This window comes from Micropterus dolomieu, linkage group LG10 (assembly GCF_021292245.1).
Source record: "Micropterus dolomieu isolate WLL.071019.BEF.003 ecotype Adirondacks linkage group LG10, ASM2129224v1, whole genome shotgun sequence".
Taxonomy (NCBI): Eukaryota; Metazoa; Chordata; class Actinopteri; order Centrarchiformes; family Centrarchidae; genus Micropterus; species Micropterus dolomieu.
This window is the reverse complement of record NC_060159.1, coordinates 9,982,451-10,007,564: the sequence shown is the minus strand read 5'-3', so window position 1 is coordinate 10,007,564 and position 25,114 is coordinate 9,982,451. Positions and strand designations below refer to the sequence as shown.

Genomic DNA, 25,114 nt, shown 5'->3' with positions numbered 1-25,114 from the left:
CACACACACACACACACACACACACACACACACAAACTACCTTTATAACTAACTAGAAGTTTATTTCCATAGTGAATTTGGTGTGATAACAGAAACTATTATTTTTTAAATGGTTACCATATGCATATTGCATATGTTGTTCCTCACTCTCCTGTTTCTCACTATCTGGCTCTCCCATCCTGAGACGGTGATGACGGAGCCAGAAAACTAGCAGGATATGGTTAGTGGTCCTAAGGGGTTGGTCTGAGGACATTAAGCCCACAGCGACAACAAGCCCCAGCTGTTGGAGTTTTTTTCACATTCATTTGTTTGTCAAATTTAGAGACTCTACTATTGCCAAGAACCCCCTCTGCCACTCAGACACTCCAGAACCGTGGTGACAAGGCTGCTTTTAGCCAAATCCAATTTAATCTCCATTGGCGGTAGTGGATAAAGCTGTCTCCATCTCCCTCAACTGAGGCCAAGGAAGGCTAGGCACTCCACTGGGAGCCGCTCATTCAACACACAAGTTCATAATGCGCACTCAAACACAACTAAACACACACACAGACACACAGACACACACACACACACACCAATGTAGAGACTAAAGATAAAGAGAGAAAGCACTAAACTAACAGTCTAACAAGGACAATTGTATGTGCAGAGGCAGTCTTGTTCTCCTCCCCTCTCTTACCTTTTCTCTCCCTGTTGTGTGTTTCTACAGAGGGGGAAATGATGTCACTGTTATGGAAATGAGATAATGAAATGAAAAAGGAGAAGCACATCTGAGACTCCTGCTCCTAGCCTGCAGCTCCTCCGCTTCCTTTTTTTTTTAACTTAGGTATCAGGAAGCTGTCTGTGTGTGTGTGTGTGTGTGTTGGAGTTGGAGTGTGCGTGCGCCTGCAGGTGGTTGGATGGGTGGGGAAATGACACTACAGCCTGAGATGCACATTATGCAAATTTCCCATCTTAACGCACAGGTTCATGACAACATTAGCAACAACACTGTTTTAATCACAAGCGCTTGTAGAGCAAATAAACAAGTGATTTCAGAATAACTCTGCATTCGTTTGACTGTAAAGATCCATTCGATATTAACAGTAGCATTGATTTCTCCTCGCACTGTTTTGCACCTCTCACATCAGTGTGAGTGGCAGATGTGCTTCTTATGCCAATGCCAATTCCTCAACCAGCAGGAAAAAAAACAGCTAATTAACATCCAAATGTGAACCAGCAGAATTGTATTTTTCAGCTCATTGCTCCCAGACGACCTCTGCTCTGCTACTCAACATAACACTGTACCAGTCACATGACCACTCATTTAACGTCTTTGACTTTTGCTCTGGAGGGATACAAGGAGTAGAACAAGGTGCTTTAAAAGATTAGATTATTAATTGGCTGTAAACATGTACATGTAAATTTTTAATAGAATTTTAAAAGATGCTGAAGGAAACTATTTGATGATAGAGAGAACAGAAATTTTAGGGTTCATTTACTGTGCACACCCCCCACATTTTATAGAAAAATAAAATATACTTGCAAAGGGACTTTTTTGTGACCATATTTTTATTGGTTTTTCATTTTTCATTCAATTCGGGGGGTTACAATATAAAAGAAAGCAAAATCATGAACAAGACATAGTCCAAATGCATAAACATCTCTCCTTTTTCATCAGAAATTAGTAATAAATCAAAATAAATGAAGACAAAGTACAAAAGTACAGATAAAGATATAATTCTGACTTATTTAATACATTATTAATGCCATTGCTCCCACAACCCCTGCCTCACCTCCCCATCCACCCTACCCTGTGAAGTTCTTACTGTAATTAAAGAACCAAGTTATACTTCAGTCTTACACCATGAACTAGAATTTTCTAACTTGACATCAACATGACATTACCCTGGTATAATTTGTACATGTATTAGTCACATTATCTCATGGAGTTACAAATAATTCATAATGTAAATAGACATCAACGACAGAATAAAAAGGGACTTTTTGAAGGTAACGGACTATCAGTTGTGGAAAATAACTATAACTGCATTTACTTAAGTACTGTACTTCAGAACATCAACTGTATTTCCATGTTATGGTACTTTATACTGTGACCCCACTATGTTCCAGAAGGAAATATTATACTTTTTTATTTTATATTTTTTTATATGAAAACATACAATTGTTATCAAATAATTTATCAAATATCTTCATTTAGTTCAATTTGAACTAATTACAACATTGAAGTACTGCTTAGACATTAAGACATTAGTAATAATTATTCAGTAATATAATATAATATTCTGTTTGTGCCATTACACCTAATAAGTACTCCTACTCTGGATATTTGAAGTACAGTATAATACTTCTGTGGTTTTGCTTAGAGCCACCCTGTAGAGTTTTTGACCGTTAATGGGGCTATAGAGCAATGTTTTGACTAGTGGGTCCTCATTTTGCCTGCATCATGTACACACATGAGGATGCAGGTGCACAAGCACACAGGCAGCATTTTTGCGAGAAGATGCACAATTTTAAATGTCAAAAATGGTTTAAGAAATGTGGAAGGAAACGCCTCAAGGATGCACACCATGAGTTTTGGTGAGACATGCTGAATGTAAAGCTAACTTGTGTTTGTTTACAAGAAAACTCCACTTGGTACCTCTAAGAATATGATTACAAATGCAGGACATTGCATGTAGTAGAACATTTTGTGTAGTATTTCTACTTTCAGTTTTGTAATCTAAATACTTCTGCCATTGATGATTGGTTTAAAATTAAGTATAGTGCTGTATGTCAAACTCTTGTTGATTTTGGAAATTCACTAGGCACAAATGTAGTAAATGTCAGGGTTAAGCCTAAGCAGGTAGCAATTGTGTGCATCATTGTTTTCTCTTCTGCTAAATATATGAAATTAAAGCAAAATGTTGACAACCTTATTAACCTATACTTTCTTACTGAACCAACAACAGGTTTGGAGCACTGAAATTTAACAATACATTTTCATCACACCATAACATTTCCAGACAGAATCTTAGTCCACATAATGAACTTTTATGGGATGTAGTTGAGATGTTAAGGGATATAACCAGATGTGTCTGGCCTGCTATGATCTATTTGAAGCTTTGTCTATCACCCATTTCCCCTCTACCAGGACAACTTTCATCTCAAACCTTTTAGCGCGTTGACATCTCACTTAATGCAACCCCAAATCCCACTGCATTAATCTCTCATTATCTGTTCTTAGATATCTTTTCTGAATATGTTATGAGTAGTTACTGTCAGTGGAGTATCAAGCGGCTTACATGAAAACTAAACAAACAAGAAATTATGTAGTAATGACAGCCATTTTAGATCATGCTTTGGGCCAAGTGATCTGAGAGAGCATGCCATAGCTATACAAGGATATGTGCGACTGTGAGAACATTATGGTGCTCATTATGTACGGTTAAGAGAGGGTTATTTGATTTTGTTGCTGTAAGCTTAGTGTTGTCTGCATAAAGAACAAATGTGTGTTTATGTGTGTGTGGCTGTTGCAGTAGCAGCTATAGCAGTTGAAGATCATTAATTACGGGTGTTTCCCTACTTTCCTCCAGGACTGATAGTATGCTGCAGAGATACTGGCTCATTGGAGTAAATGGCATTAGTACTTTGTTCGGCTAGTGCCTTGGGGTCTTTTTTCTAAGCCTTTTTTGTTTCAAGTGGCAGCCTTGCATGAAGCTCCCTTACAGTGAGCCTATTTCTCAAGCCCTTATCCCCCCCTATGGAATTAACCACTAGTGTATTCATCTGCAAACGGAGAGAGGAAGACAATGAAGAGTAAGAGCAAGAGTAGTCCAACAAGGCTTTATGACTCGCCATTTAGCATCCGTATCAGTGTTCATCAATCTGCTTACCATTTCGGCAGGCAGGACAAGCCTGATGGGGCGTTAAGCATAACAAGCTGAATGGGACAAACTGCATGGTTGGTGGGAGGGACAAGTGGTTAGCGCGTGGCTAAGGGTACATTCTGGCGGAGAATCCCAATGCAGCGTTAAGGAGGAGTTTTGCCACACTCATTAGCATCGCAGCCGGGATAGAGGTAGAACAGAGTCTGCTGCCGGGGCTGAGTCTGTGGCAACGAGGCCCACACAGGAAGCTGCTCCTTCAACATGAAAGGCACAGTACAGTCTGTAACTACTTGTGATTTCTGCTTGATTTTAATTTTTTTTTTTTTTCAACCAATTTGTACTCCTTCTCCTAATCATATCCCGTATCCGCTCTCTAAATCATCTCATCCCAAACCTCTTCACTAATCATGTAAGTTGGAGAGGAATAAATGCTTAACAGATGCTAGTATTGTCAGGGGTAGGTTTACATGCAACTGCGCTTTCACAGCCCAGTGGAACTGTTTTTTTGGGAGGTTTACCTAAGATGACTCTTTCCTCCCTTCTGTTTAACCCCCACCCCTTGGACAGATTGAAATGTCCTTACTGTCTCACAAGGGTGAACTCATTTGTGGAGAGAACTTGTGAAGACATTTACTTAGAAATTGTTTATTTTTTTGACAGAGTCAGTGTATTTCAACATATTGCTAATTCATTTTAGACACAAACGCATCCTTATGTATGTACATATAGATTACACTGAGTTGCAAATTAATTCTGATATTTTCCCATTGCAAGGAAGGGAGGAGGACAAGAAGAGAGAATGAGAGAAATTCTTTTGATACTGATTGGTTACCGCTTTTGTCGTAACCACCAAATCTATTTTCTCGTCATTTTTCCTGTGAAAATGTAGTCAAGAAAATGTAGTGTTACTGGGGCCATCATAAAAGGTCTGCAAGTACTGTAGAGGGTAACAAGGTCAAATAAAATGACATAAATAAAAAATTATTTTAAAAGACAACAATGTGTGTGCTTTGTATCTCCGAATGCATGAATGAAAAGACAGAGGAAAATAACAATCATTTTACTCTTGTGTTTACAAACATCATAGTTTATTGGCATCATGAAACATTAACTTTGTTTTGTTGTCACTGTATTAAAAAACCTGTCAGTTAATCTGCGTGTGATAGGTTTACTTTGTGTTTCTTGTGATTATATTTTTGGTGGTGGAAAGTCCTCTTTGTTTAAATAGGGCATTGCACCTTTAAGAGCCTATCAAATGCTGGGTCATCCATCTTATTGTGCTACCAACTTACATGCATTCATACATAAATACAGTAAAAAAGAAAATATTTTTTGAGCTTTGTTTGTGCAAATTAAAAAATGAACATGAAACAGTGAAAAAACATGTGCACTAACTAATGCTGATTACAGAAAAAAACATAATTAACATAAATATAATTTGCTGAGATTAAAAAAGAGAAATAAAACGCCATTTTTTAAACAGTGCTTGACAAAACACTTGGCAGTGCAGCACGCGCGGCACATGTTTTTGTCTACGAAAGTACTACTCACATGTCAATAGTCATGTCATTCTAATAAAAACTTTGTCATAAGCGACTTTCCTCAATTATGTATTTGATATAACAGCAACGTTTCGAAAGATAAACCGAAGTGAATCCTATAAAAGTAAAATGTGTTTTTTTAATTTATTGTGCAAATACCTTTGGTTTATTGTGAGCAGTACAAATGTGGCCACAGTGCTTGTTTTCAGTGAGACAACCACTTAATCAATACACCATCTGTTGTGCTAAACTGCTCATTCATTTAGAAATGGCCAGAATGCTAACACACTTTGTGCTTTTTCCCTCCGCAGCACCTCCAAGCGTCCGCATTATCCACTCAGGGCACGCCTGTAATGTTGAGGAGGAGAGGCACACGGAGAGAGTCTACACCATCAGAGAGGGAGAGACCCTGGAGCTCACCTGTCTGGTGACGGGGCATCCTCGACCACAGGTAAGGGACTCGGTACCTTTTCGTTTGCCCTTAACTGACAGCACTAACAAAAATAGCTACACGAGGGAATCATGGGACGGAATGCTAATTTCGTACTCTCTCCTTCCTGTCTGTTTCTCCTTTCCTCGCTCTCCTTCAGCAGCTTTCTTTTAATTCTGTATTAGCGTCAGTGAGTGGCACACCACGTACCTCTGCACTAAACCAGCTTAAAAGTTTAATCCTTTAATTATTGATGGTTTAGGTTGCATTGTGTGCATGCATATTGATAATGAAAGCTTCCAAGTCTAATGAGAACACAAACAAAAAAGCTGAAACATCTGCCAAAACAAAACTGTAACGAATGAGAAACAGGCCACAGTAAAAAAAGACTCTGGGTCATGTAAATGCACATGGGTCCTTGGCATCTGAAAAATAGTTTTTCTCAAACTCCTTTATTTACTGTTGTGATCTTAACTAATTAAAAAACCTTCCACCTTTTTTTCCTGAAGAAAATAGGCGTGTAATTAGTTCTTGTTGTGCCTTCTACTTATTGCTTTTTCCATCCAAATACAAGAAGTAAGTATATAAACAAATATGATAATAAAAGTGAGAAACAAGCAGAAACAAGATCCTGTCTACTCGCAGAATAACAACTACCTTGATCCATGCATGTATAAATGTCAGCTCTGCCACAATATTACCTGACCATCACATTTTGTTCTCATATTAATCTGGGCAGGATTTGCACACGCTAACCTTTCGAACATTTAGCGAATGTTGTTTCCAATTTGCTTGATAACAAAAAAATGCATAGAATTCAGCACTCTCTCCAGAACGGACTGAGCTCATTTACATCAATTCATATAATTCCCCTTTTGATCGATAAAGAGGGCAATTAGTTTGTACACTTCCCCTCTAGATGCCAAAGCAAAAGAGCATATTGATTTTTATATTTCACTTGAAAAGGTGAGGCCTCTTAAATTAGCGAGAAGTTCAGAAACACTGTTCATCTCCTTATGTCGTCGGGGTGGGGGGCAATTTCACATTCATCATCTCTGTCTTTCCTCTTAATTAGAATTTCTGAAAAACAGAGCAGGGAGGATGGGGGGCGGGAGATCAAAAGCCCTGCATGGCTATGGCAGGAGAGGCAGGATCTCCTTTGAAACAGAGTCATTATGAGACTCACGCACATTCCCCTGGCACAGTGGGTTTGGCTATGTCTCTCCGGACTTTGTGATGTGTCAGCTTTGTCCCCCTCTGGTAGTGGCGTGGGACCGGGGGCAACGCACACTCATTCTGAGTGGTTTCGGAAGCCAAGGAGGTTATCTGGGATGGCAGTGGACCTAAGGCTGGTTTTGTGATGTTGGTGGAAAAACACAAGGGTATGCGACCTCATCGGGAAAAAAAAACGACTCACAAGTTAATACGGCTCATCTTTTCATTGGAATTAAATATTAATCCTCAGAACATGTTCATGAGTCTTTCTTCGCCCCAAAGTTCCATATTTTAATTGAGTTGAATTTCTTCATCTTTTTAGAGCATGTGTGGGGAGGAAAGTAATCAGTACTCTTCGCAAAGGTTGTAATCCACTTTCAATGTGTCCTATCTACGGACATATATTTGGTTTTATCATTGGTAGACAAATATTTTATCAGATAGTATGAACAGTTGTGTGTGTTTATTTAATTTTTTTTCTATGTCATGTGCGTGCACCCACATACTATACTTACACATACATAATTTAGTTTTACATTTTGTTATTACAAAAAATCTGATAGATATAATAGATTTTCAAAATAAATATGTTCATATATAAGAATATGTAAGAAAATTAATAAAAACTAACAAGTAAGTAATATGTTACTCTATTTCAACCAACCTTTTGAAGCTATATTCCGTTCTGAAACTTCCCTTGTGATTCTGTGTCCTCTCTTTCAGTTTGTTGATTTGGACCACGCAACTCAAAAGTTTTCATGCATCCTCAGTAATGATAAAACCCTCCCCTAAAGGACATGACCTTAGAGGATAGGCAGATATTTCATCATGTGCATTTCACCTGCATGTGTACTTCCAATACCCTCCTTATCAAAAAGGTATGGTGTTAGTTAATCTGCTATATGTATACTGAGCATCTTTGGCACAACTGTTTCATTTGGGATGAATACAATTCTATCTCATCTGATCTTAAACATTAATATCACACAGATAGATATGTAATAAGATAATTGTTTGCTTATCTTTGATTGCAGAAAATTCTTATTATTTAAGCTGTTACTGACACTTCGGCTCCTCTGAAAAATGGGTCTCCATATTTTGCTTTTGCCATTTCCATCAATGTTAAAATGTTTAAGCACTGAATACAAATTAACTTACTAACAACTCATGCCTAAATTTAAACTTAAAATCAACTGACTGATGTTAGAAAAGATATTATTTTTTAATCCTGTGAAGTTTGAATAAACTATAAATACCAACCACTTCAAATATGCCACCATTCAGTCATCTCACATGATAATGTTAGTGCTATGCTGCAACTACATGTCAATGTGTAGTATAGTCTGAGGGTTGCCAGATCAGTTTCCCCTATATCTTGCTCTTTCAGTTTATATTAAAATAGACGACTTTTGGCAGAAAATGCTCAGACTTGAAAGCTCTGCACATACTTTACCAGTAACGCCAGTGCAATTAAAATGACAAACTCATATCATTAAAACTATTGGTTGGGACAATTGATTTTCACCTTGACATTGGTAGGGACATGTCAAAAGACCACACAGGGGAGGGGAGGGGCTCTGTTTTCCATTCTGTCAGCACTTCGCTCCAAACACTTAGTTCGAAACTCATTGGTTCCTACTCAGCTTTGATCTGTGTTGAGTACAAAAAAATGCCACGCGTGATGAACAGTTAAAGATCCTGGGCTTTGCTGAAAACAGACAGAGCTTAAGCCCTATAAGCTCGCCCCTGCACCGCTGATCTATGCCTAAGATTAATGAGAAAGTAGTCATTCCTATCTGTGGAATCATATTCAATTTTGTTTCCTTGAACAACCTCCATACCAGCAGTAACTTAAACCACACTCTCCATCTGCACCACAATATCACAGGGGGCCAAGTCACCCTACTCAATCGCTGTAAATGGCTTCAATTAGTTCTGCATTAGCAAATCACAAAATAGCTTTTTTCATCTTAACTGTCCAGATTTCAGACTCTTTCCCTGACTTTGAGATACTGCTAGCTCCCGTGATAATACATTTACAGAGTGGTGTTGTGCCAAGTACAACATCAGGCACCACAAAGGACCAACCGCGGAGTAAATGGGGTAGGCAATTTTGCCACTGTTTAATTCTTCAAATGTCTATCAATATGCACACTTCTTCAATTACATAGATGCCCCTCAGGCCTTACCACTGATGGAGTCTCTGGATTGTGTCCAACCAGGCAACAGCTTCCTCACAGTGGGCCTCTCTGTCAGCCCCGTGCACATCCGCCCACCCACCTCGGAGGAAAAACAGAGGCTTTCTAATAATAAAATCATACACGCAATCACACACACACACACACACACACACACACACACACTCATGGCAGCGACAACACTTGTTTGCCTTTCCATTTAATTGTCAAATAAATATATGTTCCTGTCACTCACCCGCACACCGTATAATATGTGCTTTTTCGCTGTGCCCCGTGGGTTTGGCATTTCAAGGTGTTACTATGGGCTCTGCAGGAAGACTGGGACTGTTGGCATCTGGCAGCCTTGGGGGGGCAATGAAGTCAAATTCTCATAGAAGTATAGTGCAGAGGTCACTGGAAGGATTTGTGGAAATTGGCTCTCTGAGGAGGAGGAGGATAAGACAGAAAATCTTAGTGCTTTCAGCTCACTGTCTGCTTCTCTGATGTTTAGCAGGTGATGTTTGCCATGTACACCATTGTAGTTTAGTGTGTTCACATGCTAACATTTGCTTCTTAGCACTAAATGGTACAGCTAAGGCTGATGGGAATGTCAGTAGTTTTGCAGGTGTTTGGTCATAACCAAAGTATTTGAAAAATTTCAATCTTGATCTGATGATGACACCAGTTGAAAAGTGAGCATTCACTTTAAGAAATTTTTCTGTCAATGGAAAATGAATATCAATGCAATTTGGATTTTCTTGAAACTTGGGATAAGCATTTTTCACCGTTTTCTTGACATTTTATAGATTAAAGGATTAAACAATAGTAAACAATTATTCATGAACAATTAATATTAGATTCATCCCTGCTGAATATAAAGAGTCTTAAACCCTTTTCCTTTGTTTTTATCACTGTCTCACTCTCTCTTTGTCTCTGTATCAGAGCACCACACACACGTACAGATTTATCTCTTCATACTTTCATGGTCACAGTTCTCCAGCTTCATTCTTTGTCTTTGTTGCCGTGAACAGACATCAAAGAGTCCCTGATGATAAAGCCATCTGCCCCCGCCTCCCCTGCCCTGGCCTCCATCCATTATGTCCACACTACTTTGTTTGAGTACCAGGCTCCAATAGCCAGCAACACCACATTGCAAACACCTTTTTTTTTTGGTTTCAATTATTGGCTGGCCAGATTCAACTCGCAGCGCCACGGGTCAGTGAGTACAAATAAGCTGACCTCAGGCCCTGGGACATTTCGCTTTATACGGACCAATTGGAGTATGTGATCTGTTTTGGATGCTCCCATGACAGTCAGCCTACAGTGCTGGTGTCTTTAGCAGATGGTGCTTTTTAGAACATAATTTAGCCTATTTTTTCACTTTTTGCTATTCTAAGTGCAGTTTCAGAAAGGGCACTGTCTCAAAGTTTCTCCTTGAACTACACCCTGTCCAATGCAACCACAGTCATTTACACTCAGTTGTCTTAAAAGTGACTTTAACTGCAGCACTCAAGCATGTGTGTACCCCAAAGGTTCATTACATTTTTTGTTTATCAGTGTGCGGTTCCAATTCAATTCTGGTTTCTGTTGTTTAATTTCACATTTTGCATATTCCATTTTTTAGAAAAGTGTCAAAAACATGACCACAGGGAAAAGCAAAGTCAAAACAATAATAACGCCATTCCCTCTTAAATGAGATACCCCAGTGAAAAAAATTAACATTTGCTTACAAGAAAGACTTTACTGTGGCGTGTTTCACATTATCATCCAGTTTTTATTTTCTGAAACAGACCTGTAGAGTCTGTGCTCTCATAATTTGGACCCCCTGTTGCTTCTTCTGATCGCTTGATTGTCATGCTCAGCCACACTTGGCTGCACCACTGTGCAGCACAGACCACCACCAGTGCCTGAAAGAAAAGATGGCAAGCAATTAGAAACCAGTCTGTAGTTAGGGAGAGAGAAACGTCACAGCAGGCATTATGGGAGGTTCACCGAAGACGCGTGCTCCGGCATATGATCTCTGCATAACAACAGACACTGGGCGCATTTTAATTAGCTCTTGCCGTGACATCGCAGTATGTGTGGTCTCAAACACTGCTGGGATTTTCAGTTGGATACTAATCTAGCCGAGATTCTTCTTTCCCTATAAGCAAATGTTGATATTTTTATTGGGGTGTCTGATTTAAGAGGGGATGGCATTATCACTGTGTTGACGCTTTGCTAAAAATAGAAGATACAAAATGTGAAACACACAACTCCTTATCTCTAAACGATTTGAGCTGTAACATGAAAACAGACCCCATTTACATTTCATGGTAATAATGCATGCAGTCAATTGCAGGGGACCAACAAGGAATAATTCATTTCTGCGATAAAACAGCAGCTGGGTCTTGGGCAGTTTGACTTATTCCCCCGTGTATACTTTCAGGCCTCATGAGTTTCAGCTGAGAAACGAGAAAGGAGCAGAAAAAATAAATAAATACCAACTCAACCAGGCTGCCAGTGGGCTAGGAGGAGCAATTATCATATTGCTCAAATCCGCCAGCTCCTCTCAGATCAAGAGTATTTGCATTGCACTAAGGAGAGTGAAGAGGGTCAAACTCTTCTCACTGGGCATACTTCAGGACTCCCCCTGTGGATAGAGGTGCTCAGATGTAAAAAGTCAAAGGAGTGGAGGAATGAAAATAGCTTCAGGGTATAGCGATAGTTGAAAGCTCACCAATAATGTGGTCTGCTGCCCCTGTGAAACAAACAGGAGCACTTGCCTTTTGAAAATATGAAGAGTTATTTGAATACCCACTTCTTAGTGTCACTCTAACAATGCATTTATTGATACTGTGCTTTCCTAAAACTCAAAGCTCTTTACACAAAAGGCAAAGGAAATGACTGGGGGTATAAGCTGGGAGAATATTGAATTCTGCTGAGGTCGCCATAAGCCAGCTTTCTTTGTATTTGCATGAGGGGATCCAGAGCACTGTAGAAGAGTGACACAGAATTCAAAAACTTTGCTCCATCTAATTTATAATCATAACTTACTTAACTTTAGGGCTTGTTTTGCTGAAGTCATGATGTCCCTAACTGTTATTATAGGGCCCCAGAAAGAGTGGGGCTTTAGCAACGATCAGTTGGTGAGTTTGAGCAAATTCATGGAGTGCTTTCTCTCAGTGTTTCTTGATGCATTTGAAACAGGTCACGTGAAGTCTTTTGCAGTGTATTCATTTAGAGACATTTCATTAATGGTAATATATCTACTTAAAGTATGTATAAAGGCATGGGACAGGAACAGTCAGTTTTTAGGGAAAGAGGTCGATAAAAGGGAGAAATATAGCACACACAGTCTTTGAGTTTCAAGATAGCTAATTTATTTCAGCCACTCTGAAAAGTAACACCCCAAGCAAGACAGAGAATCTGAAACTCCTCTGATAAACTTTTGCTGCATGTGAATTTCTCTCCTTGTCATCTTCCAGCCCCGAGGTCCAAAAAAAAAAGCTTCTGGAATAGGGCACCATTATCAGGTTTTGGGCCACCCACCCTTTCATTTCCTTTCTCCCGTCTGTTTGGAAAATGACTAAACTTCAAGCTGCCATAACCGCAGGCTGGAGTTGTCATGGTTAAAACCCCACAGCTAGAGTAACACTGCGGCAATCTCCCAAGATAGCACCCAATCCCCATCCCCCCATGCAGTGATATCCCTGTTCCATCTGATGCTATCTCTGTAAAATGGGATGTTATCAGTATCCAAGATGATGCCACATCATACAGTGTGGAGATATTGGATTCTAATTCATGGTCTCCCCTGCCAAGACAGAGATATGTGAAGCTCTGCAGGCAAAGCCAGTCAATCTGTGGCTTACTTAGGATGAGGGATTGAATAGAGCTTTATGCTCCGTACTTCTGGCTGTGTGGCCCCCAGGCCAGAGTTGTCACAGTACCTGTTCATGCTGTATGCTTTAATGAGGACAGGAGAGGCGGATGATGGAGAGTCAATTACAACCTCATGTTGGAGAGTAACACTATTTCACCTTTCATTACACCCAATGCCATGGGCTAACTGGGTCTCATCAGTTAGTGAAAGGTACTCATGCTGAGAAGGCCATGCTGAGGTCAGTCTTGTGTGGAACAGAGGAAAGAGGGAAGTAAGAAGATTTTGCGCCCTTAAGTCCTCATTTGTACTGTGACATTTCACAAAAGACCTGGATGTTCTTCATCAGTCGTCTGTGCATTGCATGAAATGCAATTTTGAGTCAACATGAGAACACAAGACAATATAGCAAACGTGCATAAAATAACTTACGTGCCATGGGTATTGTTTGCTATTGATGCGTTTCCTTCCAAAATACTGATTTAATCATTTGTCTTTTCCCGTCACTTCCAGATTGTTGTTTTTTAATCAGTGTTTAGTTAAGCTATTTGACTAAAGGTAATAGAGGGTATGCGTTGATGTCACTTCCCCTTCCGGAACACACTGACAACTGAGTGGCAAAACATCTGTTACCGTGGCTGCGTTTAGCAAACCAGGAGTGAAACAAGTGATTATTTGCTCAAATTAAAGGCAGTCGGACTCGACAGTGATCCTTACTGGTTACCGAAGAACCTGTGATCCAGCTCTTTCCCATTTTAGATGTGTTGTTTGTGATTTAGCTGATTCAAGCTAACGCTGCTGCTTGTCTTTCTGCCACTCAGTGAGTGTAACAGTGTTCTGTGACATCATGCGCATACCCTCTATAGTACACCTTCAGTGTATTTACCAGGTCGGTATTGGCGACTGGTCTTTTCTTGTATCACCTTGATTTCCACCAAGTGTAGCTATTCAAGGAAGGTTAAACTCAACTGGACTTGGTTGAAGATACTTAAAGACGTTTCATCTCTCATCCAAGAGGCTTCTTCAGTTCTGTCCTGAAATGGCCAAAGACGTTTTTTTCTGAACTGAAGGGGGGTGTAATTCCTATTGGAGCTTTGTTGGTCAGCCTGGAAGTATAGTAATTTCTACCCTTTGTTCTTCCCAGATCCGATGGACCAAGACAGCAGGCAGTGTGTCTGACCGCTTCCAGGACTCCAGTGTTTTCAACGAGACGCTGCATATTGCAAAAATTCTGAGGACCCAGGGAGGTCGCTACTACTGCAAGGCTGAGAATGGCCTTGGATCCCCTGCCATCAAGTCTATCAGGGTGGACGTGTACTGTAAGTGTGATGTACATGGTTCAAAATTGGACATGATGCATCATATTTTTCATTCGTCACTGCAAGGCTAAAAGAGAGAGAACTGAAGATGTTACCCAATATTCACCAAACACAAGTGCCCACTATTGCTTCATAGTAATACGGTTTTAGCTGTTTTGTTGCTTAACTTGTCTGTTAACCTTTCTCTGGGGAATTTGAATGTTTGCCCTCTGTTATTATGTGTTTTTTTCTAGTTTACTGAGATATTCAAGTGAGGCAGATTGAAAATTTTATATTGCCCAAAGCTGTGACTTTCAGAGTCTATGTGTGTGTTACTGTGCGGAGGACTGGCCATGGTGTCACTTTGTCTTCTGCCTAATTCTCTTCTACATTTCAGAGAGCCATGACCCCAAAATGGTTTTTATTCACAATTCTGATTATGCAACAAAGTCAGTGTCTTAGCAGTGAAGTAAAATATACTGTGGTGCAGCTGCCAGCACAGTATATTTTAACAAGTATTAAATCAATTTAAAATCTAAAATAAAATATAATTATAATGTAATAAAAAAAATAAGAAATGATTATGTGCTGGAATATTATTTCTTCTTTTTTTTTTAAAGTTTGCTCATAATATTTTAAATTCCTTAAGAATAATCTTACAGTGAACCCCGACAGGCACAGCACAGTGCCGATCATTGTGTAAGGACATGAAACCTGACAGTCCTACATTCATAACAACATTCCATATTTCTTCTGTAAATGACAATGTAGGTATTCAGAGGTAGAGCGTCCAATGAGAACCCTGCACTCTCCTAAGAATGTTAATTAATCTAAAACGCTTTTATTATCCTGAAAACAACCATCAACTGTAAGTGCAGCCTCTTTATTTTTAAAGTATCTGTGCGACAAGTGGTGGCAGTTCATTAGCATTCATCAAAGAAAACAGTGATTTAGTGTTATTGTTTTTATTGATTTGGCATTGATTGTCCTATTTCACCTCGTGAGCAGTCGAAGGGTGGTGAGACAGGGGAGTTGCAGCCCTTTCACCACAGCCAGACCATCCGACATCAAGTAGGAGTTTATATCCAATGAGTAATATGTGTAATTTTTGTAAACATCTGTATTATGGGCAGACCTCTAATCAGCTTCAAAAAAAGTATGTTGCAATACATTTAAAATTACGTGTGTGGAGCCGTTGAAAGATCTGTAAGCCTCTAAAACTTTTCACTACTGCTTCAGTCTTCACTCCCTTGATAACACTCAATCCCTGCTTTCTTTTTTTATGACAAGCTGCAAAGAAAAAAAAATGCTATATATCTAAATTGTTGACCTCTCTGCCCTTAATTTGTTGCCAAACATCCAATTTACAGTCACAGAGGAAAGAAAAAAGGTAGTGGAGCAGAACACTTTTGTACTAATTAAGATGCTCTTCAGCCATTTCCAGTAAAACCAACGTTCAGTCGGTGATTTGTTCATTTTTAACCGAGGGATGGCCCCACACCCCACAAGTACACATTGCTACTTGTCACTTTGAAAATGAATATATACCCTACTCTATAGGGTATATAGGCTATTATATAGTATAGAATTGAGAATTCATAGTATATAGCTTACAGAATTTTATAGATCCAAGACTAAACTGGCAGAAGAGCTGGACTGAGAGAAAAAGGTGCAATTACAAATATGTGTGCTACTTCAGCACCACGGACAGCGCCATGGATTTACCAATACACGGTGCAGTTAGGCTACTGATATTTCAGAGCCATGGCTGGGACCATAGATTCTAACTTGCACAAAACTCAGTCAGATAAAGGATCAATGAGTCAGGCAGACTAGACTAACATATTCAACTAAACAACATTTCAGCCCCTGCACTCTCTCTAACTTTAACTTCCTACTTGGGGATGGCAAGCTAACAAGGGGAACTAATTTTGGTCATTTTGCTAACAAGGGGGATGGCATCCCTCATCCCCCCTCAAATCACCTACTGCGTTATGTTCATTTGATGCATTTTTGAGCGGTAACACTGGCTTCTGTCTATAATTGTCTGAATAATACTCTCCTCCTTTCTCCTATGCCCATGTTTTCTCTCCTGACTCTGTCTCATTCTTGCCCCTCAGTGTGTGACCCACTTCCTTGTATATGTTTATTTTGGCCTACATGGGCAGAGATTGTGGAGTTGAAACTTGTTTAGAAAGCTTGTAGAAGGCCTTAGTGTAACAGCAGAGCAGGGGCTGAATGCATCTCAGCCTCTGACAGTCAGAGCCACGTTCCCTTCTGTGCACCTTTTTGCCTTGGCAGCACTAAAGAGCTGGAGAAGCAGGTGTGGAAATGAAGCCAGATAACACACCAGAGACAGACCTGAGGATGCGCAATGTATTTTGGTGAATGATTTATTGGTAAATGACTGTTCTCATGTTAGCGTGCAAAAAGACAAGCTAAGAGGTGAGAAAACAGATTAAGAACTATTTTAATTGAATAAATAAAAATAAAGAAGTTGAAGAAATTAGAGCGATGACATTAAAAGGAAAACACAGTTTATGCATTCATACAACACCTTTTTATGTTTTGTGCTGTTGTGCAGCTCTGACAGCTATGATGTGAGGACTATATATAATATAAGTATAGTTATATTGGTAAAAGTAGCTCATTAAGTAGATAGTATTACATATGAGCAGTATATGTAGTATACAAACATTATACATTAAGAATGCCGTTCAATAAATATGTATAATAGAAAAGGATATTAATCCCTTAAAGAGCATATAGAATAATATAAACATACAACAAATACAATAGAGCAGTAATATAGTATTATTATATAACAATGTAAGTAATATAATGCAATGCTGTATTGTAATATATTGCAAAAGCATCAACTGTGTGTCATACTGACGCAACTATACTGTGAACCTGCTATCATCAGCTAAACAGTCAAAACAAAAGGGTAGAGAAAACTTAAAAGACCTACAAATACTTAGATCAAAATGAATATTAAGCAGATATTTTTTACACAGTAGCATTTCAAATGATGATGTCCTTGCATCTGGCCTTGTAACACAGTATGTGCGTACTTCATTAGCTTACATTGTGTTATGCTGCAAATGCAGCAAAAGCACATCATTCCTCCTGAGCAATGTTATAGCTGTCCCCTGGGGGTGAATTTAATTGATGGGCCTCTGCAGTACATGCTATTTTTAGTGGTTTGCAGCTAAGATTCTTAATTAGTATTAGAATTGGTGTTTTGGAGATGGACCTCCCAACAACAACACCTTGAATTATGTTTGCTGTCTTTTTCTTAGACATAAACACAACGATACGAACAGAGACACACAAGGAAGATACATCTGAAATAACACTGGCCGTTATAATGGACTGCACCTTTACTACAAAGGGAAGAAACTCTACATAAAGAGATGCAGGGCCCCAACATGTTTCACATTAAGAGGCTTATAACCTGAATGATCTTTCTATAGTCTCTCCCTTGGTTTTCTTTTGAGACCAGTAATTTGCTTTTTCTTCCTGGTAATCAAGGATCTTGTTTTTAATGTTTAAAATAAACAGTAAAGGTCTTCTTTATATGTGCACCTTTATTATTAAAATTGCAGATTGTATTTCTGAAAAAAGGCAGCTGATTCTTCCATGACTCAGTTTCAATTAAATTAAATCAAGGAAATATGAAAATCTAAATGTACATAGAGAGACAGTAAAAGTTTTCTGTAGAGTTGACTCTGAGCAGCAGATGGAAAAAGGAAGGAATAGTTAATGGTAATAACTGACCTCTGCAGCCCAGAGGAGCTGATATTAGCTATATAGCCGGCTCAAAGCTAACGTATTTACAAAGCTCAGAAGTCCATCTAAGCACATTTTATACCTGCTGACACTTCAGTTGTGTTTATCGGCAGTTAGGTCTGTGGGGGAAGGTCCTCTGCAAAGTTAATAAAGGACCTTGCCCAACTCCTACACTGATCGATTTTAAGCTTAAGATGCTCACTTTTCCTACAGGGGAGTCTTTTCAGTGTTTTCATTTAATTTCAGCTGCATTCATTTTGCTGCAGCATCTAATGTTTCATTGAGTGACCGATCGAGGAGGGCTTAAGAGTTCTGCACGGGGCAGCTTATTGCAGGCTCAGAGTTTGTTGACCATCGCCAGCACAATACATCTAAAAGTGATTTGGCACGGAGGCGACCAGGGCAGAATGTCCACCTACCAAAAAACAAACTTAGGATAGGAAAAGAGTTCAGGTTTATGAAATACAACGGCACACACAATGAAATTGTACTGCTTTGCTATGGCTAGCTGGCTATGGCTCGCTCTAGTAATCACCAGTTTAAAAAAAAACATCATATTGATTTAAACAGTATTAAGTTAATAAATCAACTTTAAAAAACAACAATTTACATAATTGATTAAGTCAATCAAGCAATCTTCTCTGCACAATGCCCTGGTTCTAGCATCATAAGTGCAATGATTTGCAACTTTTCTGTGTTTCATATTATTTGAAATTAATGTCTTTGTTAGACAAATGAAGCAATTTGAAGACACCACCTAGGGGCGCTGTCAACCTGTGATGGGCATTTCTCATGCATTTTTGTAGACCAAATGTTAAGTTTATTGAAATAATTTCACTGAAAAAATATATGAATATGAATATATGAATCCTGCACAATTCCACTTCCTACTGATAAACAATACAATCTTCAAGTCAATTATTGGTGCCCAAATATACCGGTTGTCAGATGCACTCAGAGAGAGTGAAATAGAATGATTTCTGCAGATGGACAAATGGAAAACAAATTGCTGTGCCTTAAACCTGCTCGGCCAGGTCAGCATTTACTGTACAGGTTGAGATAAAGGGCCACTTTAAAACTCACAAAACTGAATAAATTGAGAACACAGAGATGCAGTGCGGAGAGAAAACAAAAAACATGCAGCCGAGTTTCCCAGAGTTCACAGGAAAGAAAAAGCACTTTGTTCTGTTTGTCCATATGCTAATGTTGCGCAGATGATATTAATGTTGTCTGCCTAGTCAGCCACTGCCAGGTTGTCAGTGGCTGTGAAATAGTAAGAATCAGGTGGTGCATATATTGTGAGAAACAACCCACTAGACTGTGGATATCATTTTACCGAAGCTTTCACCCATATCTTCACTCTTCCCTGATAGTCCTCACTACGTTCCTTCAAAAGAAGGATTAGAATAAAACAAAAGTCTGCTTTTTCTGTGTTATCTCTGGAAGGACTTACACAGCCCTTACTCTACACTGCTGGTGCAGAAGCCAGAGAATTTTAATGAGGATACTGTGTGTGTGTGTGTGTGTGTGTGTTTGTGTGTGTTTGTTTGTTGGCACATAGTTTCTATCATTTTTCTGGCAGCATCCATCAAGATATGAGACGTGTGAATGTGTGTGTCCATTTCTTTGTGTGCTCATGCGTGCGAGAGGAAACAAAAATAGAGGCTGCCCATTGGGTTCAAGCACATGCTTATGCATGAACACACTCTCCACCGGTGAGGTCCTGACTCACACACATGTCAAAGGCTTAACTTGTCTTGGCATATGCCTCCTCAGCTGTGTAACGCTGTGCAGCAGCGTGCGGTGTGAGGACAACTTGAGGAAGTGTGTCTGCTTTATGTTTGCCTTCCATCGATGGAGTTCATGAAGAAGCTCGGAGACCAAACAGCAGCTGATGGTGTTTGTTTAGTGGCCATGCTGGCTTTGCTTTATCCAGTTGGTCAGTATAACTGGCACTCCCTATCTCATCAGGTGTCCAGTTCGTGCTGCCCTGCTGTAAGGTGCCCGAGTAAATGTGTGCGCAAAGCAAGAGAAGGCAGAGTGTTCGGGAGAAAACATTGACTCACAAAAAAAAAAAACGAAAAACAGAACGTGGTGATAGAAATCAAGTTTTGACTGAGGCTTATGCAGTTCCTATTAACTCCTGTATCCCTGCATTACGGGTATTTGCACTCGTATTAAGAATCCCTGGAGAGGTTCTTTTAAATGAATAGGTAATATATTTGGGTATATGCAGAGGGTAGGCAGGCTTTCTCACAAAGTGTGTGGGATGGTGATCTCAGGGGAGCCTATCGATTAGTGGGTTCACTTGGATGAAGCAGGTGCTGGAGGCAGGTTCAATAGGTTGAGTTATGACTCAGAGCGAAGGAATATATAATCGCTAACTAGTGGACCATCTTCTAGTCGTATGAAGCTTTTATTTTGACATAAAAGAATAGATGGTCCATCCATTGGTCCTTCCTCTGCTGATATCTCAGCATGCACTGGGTAAAGCTGGGTACAGAGCCACTTCTTGTTCACTAACCACGGCCCTCCTAGGTTAATATTGCTAATTTTGTCAAGCCTTTGGGTCTTGCATTTACTCCTTGAAATTCCTTACTGGGTAAAATTGAATGTCACTGAACACAAGAAATGGTATTTGGACAAACTAATAACCACAAACAAAGCAGATTCATATGAATTGGAAGCCCAGTAGTGGATTATAGACCCAGATGAACCATCTCCAGTCAAATAGCCTATCAGGCCAAATTACCTTGTTTTGTGTGTACACTTTGCATGAGTTTAAAAGCTATGTTATTTTATTGAGTCATAGGCAATGGTCAGTCAGTTTGATCAGTCACATAATTAACAAAAAAGATTTGATCATTTTGGATCTTGTTACGAAAAGCAGTTTTTTCTACTTTTAGTGGGCAGATATATTTAGGATTTAGTTGCATAGAAATGAATGGAGATGTGATTTTAAAGGTTAGTCCCCAAAGTGTGTGCATACACAAAGAAGGCAGCAGGATCGCAGCATGATCCTCACAACATGGCGGCGTAAACAAAATGCTACCCACAATTCAACACGGCATGATGTCTACTTTGTTTGTATTTTCAAACAGAATCTTTTCACTTTAAAAAAGGAGAAGAGGTTTTTAGGGTGAGGAGTACCCAATGAGAAATTTGCTATAGAGACCAAAACTGTTCAGCCCCAAGTGGCCATTTTATGAACTGCAGTTTTTGGTATTTCCATGTTGGCTTCATCTTTTTGGCCCTGAAGGTTGTTGCTTTGTTAGAGCTGGCAAACACGCTGTTGTATTCATTCCCTACACTTTTGCCTTGAAAAAATATACCACCTTCCAAACTGAAATACTGAGTTTTGCTCTCACTAGAGCCCCATTCACATTGCTTGGACATGTATAGTCTCATTGTTACGATGGATTGGATTATCAAAATTTATAATGGAGGTGTTTGACAAATGGTTAATTTACATAATGTGCATGTTTTTGGACGGTATAAAACACAAAGCGGGAGTATAAAGAAAATAAGTGTGAAATATATATCATCATTGTCGTAACATCCATTAGGGATGTAATTCAAGCAAGACAAAACCTCACATGGCATCTTCACCATCAATTTTAGAATTAAAAAGAATCATGTGCCAAAAACGTTGGAGAACAACATCTCGGTATCTCAGAATGATTTGATCCCATAATGTATGTAGACAAAGATATATGTTCAGCGGCTTTAAAGTGCTTTTGGATGTAAATGACCTGGTGTGATGAATGGTGTGATATAGCCACGGTGAGTTATCTGAGCTTTGTTTGAATCAGGACAGAATGAATCAGCACATTATGTGTACATTATGTAAATGTTTGCCGGTTTGGTTAATGGAGGTACAGCCAGTTCACGACTGCCCATTACTCTTTCAAGGACTTGCTCTGGGGAGGGGCCCTTAATCAGAGTAGTGGAGTCAACCTCATGTCTTTGCCTCTGATTTTCTCCCCATCAGGAGCTTAAAACGTACTACGGTGTGTTTGTGTTGTGTATGCTAATGTGATTATCTTGTGCAGAATTTCATTCTTATCTGCCTTTTGTTTTTAACATTTTCTCTCTGGGCAAGGAAAGGCCACAGATGATGTACTGACAGTTGTTATCTTTTCACCAGCATTTTGGGATATGGACAACAATATTCCAATTATGAGATCTGACTATGCAGCATGAATCATGAAGAATAATGATGATATTGATCTCATGCTCTACTCATTTATAAAAAAGAGATTTGTTTAGCAAGAAAGCATTTTGTGACTGCCTGTGAATGGTATGTTGTCCGAAGAAGTCTCTTGAGGGTAGAAGAAATGTTCTAAGGCAAAAATCAGTTAAAGAATATTGTTTAAATAAATACCATGCAGAGTTTTGGTTTGTGTGGCATTACTGAAGAAAACCAAGGAGACAAGAAATTAAATAGTTCTTTACTGATTATATTGGAGACAGGTGGAAAATGAGAATCAGTAATGATTGTATAAAATGTACTGTACAGTGGAGAACAAAGTATTCAGATCCTTTGCTTAAGTAAAAGTACAAATACCACACCGTAAAAAAATCTCGGTTACAAGTAAAAGTACTACATTAAAAATGTTACTTAAGTAAAACTATGTAAGTATATTCAGGAAAAGTTCATTAAAGTATTAAAAGTAAAAGTCCTCAATGCAGAAAGAAAAAATGTCCTGTGACTGTTATATAGTTATTACTTATCCAAGCAGGATTTTACTGTAGTAGTTGGTTGAGCTTGAGTTCATTTTGAACTATTTTGTTTTGGATTTATCTGCTTATTATTTTCTCCATTAATCAAAATACTGTTTGGTCTGAAAAGTTGACACCTTCATAATGCTTGTCCAACCAACAATCCAAACCTCAGATTTAATAAAAATAAATTATAATATATAAAAGAAAAAGCTGCAAATCTTCAAAATGATGTAGGTGGAACCATGAAATGTCACTCTAATAATCGTTTCAGCTGTACTGTATAAACTGTCGGACAGTTTAATTTATCACAAAAAATGTTTTATAAACTCTTCATATGTTTTGTGTGTAAAAGCTTATTTTGTAAAGTAATTAGTAACTAAAGCTGTCAGATTAATGTAGTGAAGCAAAAACTACGATATTTCCTTCTGAAATTACTTAAATGTCTTAAAATAAATAGCACACTGTATTTATTTCATACATCAGACATTACGCCCAGCACAAATACGCCTCCTGTACCCAATATGTTTCTCTTAAGCCACTATGAAACACTTGTTACTTTAGTAATATTACATGAGAATGTTGTTAATCATGTTAATATAGGTATCAAATTTGAAAAAAAATTGTGCCTGTGACTTATATAAATGGTCAACTTTTTTATTTTAAGAAAATGTTTTTAAATCATCATTCAGGAAATATCTCCCATACTTGGTTGCTCTTTGTCCAGACCTAACAAAGGAGAAGGTCATTAGGCTGGAACCAGAAAAGAACTCTATCATGTCTCTGGTGCTTTGCCTCCAACTCTTTAGGTGTTGTTGTGTAGATCAGTGGTATGTGGCCTGTTTGTTTTCTAGGGAGATGAATTAGAGAGGAGATGGACTGAGGCAGACGCCACTGTCTAAGGGAGAGGATGAAGAGGAGATTCATTACTCCTCACCCCCTAACACACACACATACAAACACATAGAGCAGAACTGAGCCTCATTATTTCCTCATCTCCATCACTGGGAGGAAGTGAGGGGTTGCAGGCTCTGCTGTGAGGCTGCTGACGTCTGCCCCTTCATTTATCTCACACATTGTCCATGTGTCCACACTCACACACACACACACACACACACACACTCTACTTTTGTACACACATCTATATACACTCAGTGTACCTCCAAAGACAGCATAATTGGAAACGCACTGTCACAGAGGAAGATGGAGGTGCAGCAGTCCTAAGTGGGCTGCAGCTTCCTGGACACAGCTCCAGCTCTTAAAGCAACAGTTTGAACAGCACAGTTAAAGTGCAGGATGACTTCATGTGGCCAGAGGGAAAAATCATCCACTGTTTGAGCTTAAACATAATCCATTTGCATTTGACTTCAGGGGGAAAAGAGCAATCAAACGTCTATATTTAAGCTCTGGAAGTTTGCTTATTGCACAAAGAAAAAATGTTTTTTTTATATCCATACTGTACATTATATAAATCTTTATTATTTTTTATTTTTTCACACATTAGACATCAGTAACATGAGGAGACAAGCCCACTTTAATATGTATTAGAGTGTCTTCTTGCAACACTAACAGGACCATTGTCCTCTAGATCCATTTAGGCTTATCTACTATCAACAATGTAGCATTCTGTAATGTTCGTTATCGCTCAATTGACTCTATTCTGCATCACCACTTTAATTGGCAGTAATTACACTTAACCAGGCCTGATGACTGTGGCCTCAGAGAGGGAGTTAGCTACCATTACCTTAATGCTAAATGCACATCCTGATGAGAGAGAGAGAGAGAGAGAGAGTAAGGTGTGGGGAAGACAAGTTTAGGAGATTTTACAGAGAAAGAGAGAGGAAAGAAGCCCCACCCCCACCCAGAAATTTAAGTTCTAGTTAATGCAGGAATGTGGAAATGCTTAATGAATCATTCAGGACTTGTTACACAGTACCACAGAGGCATGCCAAACAGCAGCCATGGCAGGCGTGGTGTGTTGGCCTTTACAAACCTTTTATTTATTTATTTATTTATTTATTTTTTTAACCTGTCCTGCCCAGCAGCCTGGTATAGAGTATAATGACCTGGATACCATATTGTGCCAGACAGATTTTACTTTAACAAGAGAGTATTAAAATACTCCTTTGTCTGTTTTATTATTTATTTAATTATGTATTGATTTGTCACCGGGCCGGACAGGGGGGCAGACACGGGGATGGGGGGGCACAA

At 39.0% G+C, this 25,114-nt stretch overlaps 2 protein-coding genes across 7 annotated transcripts in view; one reads left to right on the top strand and one right to left on the bottom strand.

The window, feature by feature from the left end:
• LOC123977425 (low choriolytic enzyme-like) overlaps window positions 1-13,668 on the bottom strand; it is a 24,622-nt gene extending 10,954 nt beyond the window's left edge. The window contains exons 1-4 of the mRNA XM_046060085.1: window positions 13,524-13,668; window positions 11,022-11,136; window positions 9,486-9,670; window positions 9,242-9,355 (exon numbers count right to left, since the gene is read on the bottom strand). The gene's annotated coding sequence lies outside the window, so the exon portion shown is untranslated. The remainder of the gene's footprint in view (window positions 1-9,241; window positions 9,356-9,485; window positions 9,671-11,021; window positions 11,137-13,523) is intronic.
• The window catches only part of mdga2a (MAM domain containing glycosylphosphatidylinositol anchor 2a), a 216,447-nt gene that overhangs the window by 63,263 nt on the left and 128,070 nt on the right, over window positions 1-25,114 (top strand). For all 6 annotated transcript variants that reach the window (XM_046060081.1, XM_046060080.1, XM_046060079.1 and 3 more), the window contains exons 2-3: window positions 5,719-5,858; window positions 14,236-14,410. In XM_046060081.1, the coding sequence (XP_045916037.1) occupies window positions 5,719-5,858; window positions 14,236-14,410 (315 nt within the window). The remainder of the gene's footprint in view (window positions 1-5,718; window positions 5,859-14,235; window positions 14,411-25,114) is intronic.